The following is a 2,877-nucleotide window of genomic DNA, read 5'->3' on the forward strand; positions in this document are numbered from 1 at the left end:
TTCCGGGAGTGAGCGGCTGTATTGACTGCACACACGTGAGGATAAAGAGCCCCGGCGGCGACGACGCTGAAGTATTCCGTAACCGGAAAGGGTACTTCTCTATCAACGTGCAGGTAAGAGCGACTCGAGAAGTTTTGCGATGTGCGCTAATTTCCCTTCATAGATCTCTATATATATATTTTTTTCTTTTTTTTTAATTTTTATGTGCTCGCAAGAAACGTATATATGTCCCGCGTCATTAATCATACTTTTCAAAGATGCTGCTATGAAAGGAGTGTTGACGCAGGGAAGCACTCACTTGATTTTTTTAGCGAACTAAACACACCCAGGCTTAACTGTTAACTAACTTCCACTGAGTAGTTTATTTTGCATATCCATATCGAAAGGGGAAATGTCTGCAAAGTGCTTAATATTTCTATTTAATGCATCAATATTTTAGATTTTTAGACAAGCCATAATTTAGGTAAGAAGAGAGTTCCAAACTTCGGTGTCAAGATGTGACTCATTTCAAGAAAAAACTGAACTCCACATTTATTCCCAATGTGTATATGCATCTACAGGCCATCACAGGACCCGAGCTCCAGTTCTTCGACGTCGTCGCAAGCTGGCCTGGCTCCGTCCATGACAGTAGGATTTTTGATAACTGTCGAGCCAAGGTCCTCTACGAGGAAGCAGTGATGACCGGGGTGCTCCTTGGGGACATGGGCTATGCCTGCACACCGTATTTGATGACCCCCTTTGCAGATCCAGGCAAGGCAGGCAGCCCTCATGACAGGTAAGCTGTTCGCACTATACCCCAGCAGAAAAATAGGTGTCAGGATTGCACAGCTTATTTATGCGTAAACAGTTTTAGTGCTTATAAGTTGGCATTGTCATACAAAGCTGATGACGGAGGTGACGATGCACTTGTGAGTATGCAGATCGGGAGTCCAATGTCGTGATTCCTACATGCTCTCATCAATCATGCATAAGCAGGCTATACTTTGCTTCATTCCACTCTCGACTCCAGCTAAAAGCTACTGCAAGCTTCTAAAAATAGAATGTGATGGGAATTAACCGCACAGGAAATGAAGACAACTGGAAGGAACACAAGAGTTGCCAGTACAGCACTTGTCCTGTTGTGTGTGTGTGTGTTCCTTCTGTTGTCTTCGTTTTTCAAGCTGTTAATTCCTATCGTGGTAAATTCTTACATGGTAAATTCTTATACACAATCTGAACTTTTATTTCGACGAGCTAACACAAGTGCTGAACCATAAGCAGCATTCCAGAAGTTAAAATCTGCGACTATGCACTGACAAGCAAGAGTAATAAGGCAAGGAAGGCATAACGGGACAAAAAAGGAACACATGCTACAGGAGTCACAAACATTGCATCTTTAAGCTCAATTTGGAATTTGCACTTTTATGTATGGCCAAGTTTCGTCTGTTTTATCACAACACAAAAGGAACCTGAGAATACAAGACTATTTTCACCAAGTTGGGGAACTTGCCTATACACAAAACGAAATTTTCTATGCAGGTACAACAAGGCCCATATCAAAACTCGAAACAGCATCGAGAGGGCATTCGGGGTTTGGAAGCGGCGCTTTCCATGCCTCGACATGAGGCTTCAGCACAAGCCCGCGCGATCTGCAGGCATCATCACGGCCTGCGCAGCTCTCCACAACCTGGGACGGCAACTGTTGGACCCTTGTCCGCCAGCCGTGCCCCTGCCCCCACTGCCAAAGCCCCGGCGCAGAAGGCCCTTGCCACCGTTGCCGCGGCTTCCAGCCGACACAGGAACGAACGTGAGAAACACAATTATTGCTAGGCACTTTACTTAAGTTCTTGCACCCTCTTTCGGTGTCCTCCAAGGATCAAACCTATGGCCACTTCTTTTTCTTGTATTTATCAATGATCGAAACTTGTGCGTAAACAATGTGGATGCTTTTATATGCGGATGACATCAAACTTTTTACGAAAATTCAATCACAAGATGACTGTGTTTTTTTACAGGATGAAATATTACGCATTTCTGAACGGTGTTCTGAAAATTTTTTACTTGCTAACCCAGTTAAAACCAATGTACTCACTGTGTGTAGAAAACGCAAATACATTTCTTACTCGTACATACTTGGCAATTGTACTATTCGATCGGTTGAACAAGTATGTGACCTCGGCGTTTATTTTCATAGCAATCTTTCCTTTTCAAGTCGTGTTAGTCAGAATGTTGCTTCAGCTTTTCGAGCGATGGGAATATCACGTGTGACGCGTAACTTTTCAAATTCTTTATGTGTCGTCCGCTTGTTTTGCTCCTTGTTGCTAGTTAGACCCGAGTTTTGTAGTGCTGTACGGAATTCGCTGACTGCAGTTGAAGCAGAGCGAATTGAAAGGGTTGAAAAACAATTTGTTCCAATTGTTGATAGGTATTTTGGAAGATGTTATTACGACTATGAGTACATTCTTAGAGAACTTTCTTTGCACAATTTATTAAAAAGACTGACTGCTTGTGATGTTTTATTTTTACATAAATTTGTTCACGGCCATATAGAGAGTGAATTGGTGATATTGCTGGTATATCATGTTCCAGCTCGTGCTATTAGAGGAATGAGTGTATTTTATCCCTCTGCGCAATTGCAATTGTCGCGATTGGTGCAGATGCAAATTTGTGGTAATGAATTGTCGCCTCATGTTGATGTTTTTTAAGATTTTTTAGTTTTTAAACGAGAGCTTGATTTATACCTTTTCGGCTATGGACCCACACCATATTTTGTAACAGTGGCAGACATCTTTATGGATTTTTCTTTTGTATTATATTTTATGTGCCACATTATAACCTATTGGTTCTTCTGGGGCACAAATCAAATAAAGCATTATTATTATTATTAACTTGGCCAGT

The 2,877-nt window shown here is 41.9% G+C and overlaps 1 protein-coding gene across 1 annotated transcript; it reads left to right on the forward strand.

Moving 5' to 3' along the window:
• The first annotated feature begins 497 nt into the window (after positions 1 to 497).
• Positions 498 to 2,039, forward strand: LOC121836418 (putative nuclease HARBI1). Its single transcript, XM_042291308.1, has 2 exons — positions 498 to 775; positions 1,519 to 2,039. The coding sequence occupies exons 1-2, from the start codon at positions 549 to 551 to the stop codon at positions 1,820 to 1,822; spliced, it is 531 nt and encodes a 176-aa protein (XP_042147242.1). The 5' UTR covers positions 498 to 548; the 3' UTR covers positions 1,823 to 2,039.
• Positions 2,040 to 2,877: the final 838 nt, after the last annotated feature.

This window comes from Ixodes scapularis, unplaced genomic scaffold, assembly GCF_016920785.2.
Source record: "Ixodes scapularis isolate PalLabHiFi unplaced genomic scaffold, ASM1692078v2 PGA_scaffold2__306_contigs__length_199485367, whole genome shotgun sequence".
NCBI lineage: Eukaryota > Metazoa > Arthropoda > Arachnida > Ixodida > Ixodidae > Ixodes > Ixodes scapularis.

Excerpts from the sequence above, each read along its gene's own strand:
- LOC121836418 (XM_042291308.1), top strand. The coding sequence starts at position 549 with ATGCATCTACAGGCCATCACAGGACCCGAGCTCCAGTTCTTCGACGTC. Across the intron at positions 776-1,518 it reads GCAGGCAGCCCTCATGACAG|GTACAACAAGGCCCATATCA; the intron begins GTAAGCTGTTCG and ends TTTTCTATGCAG.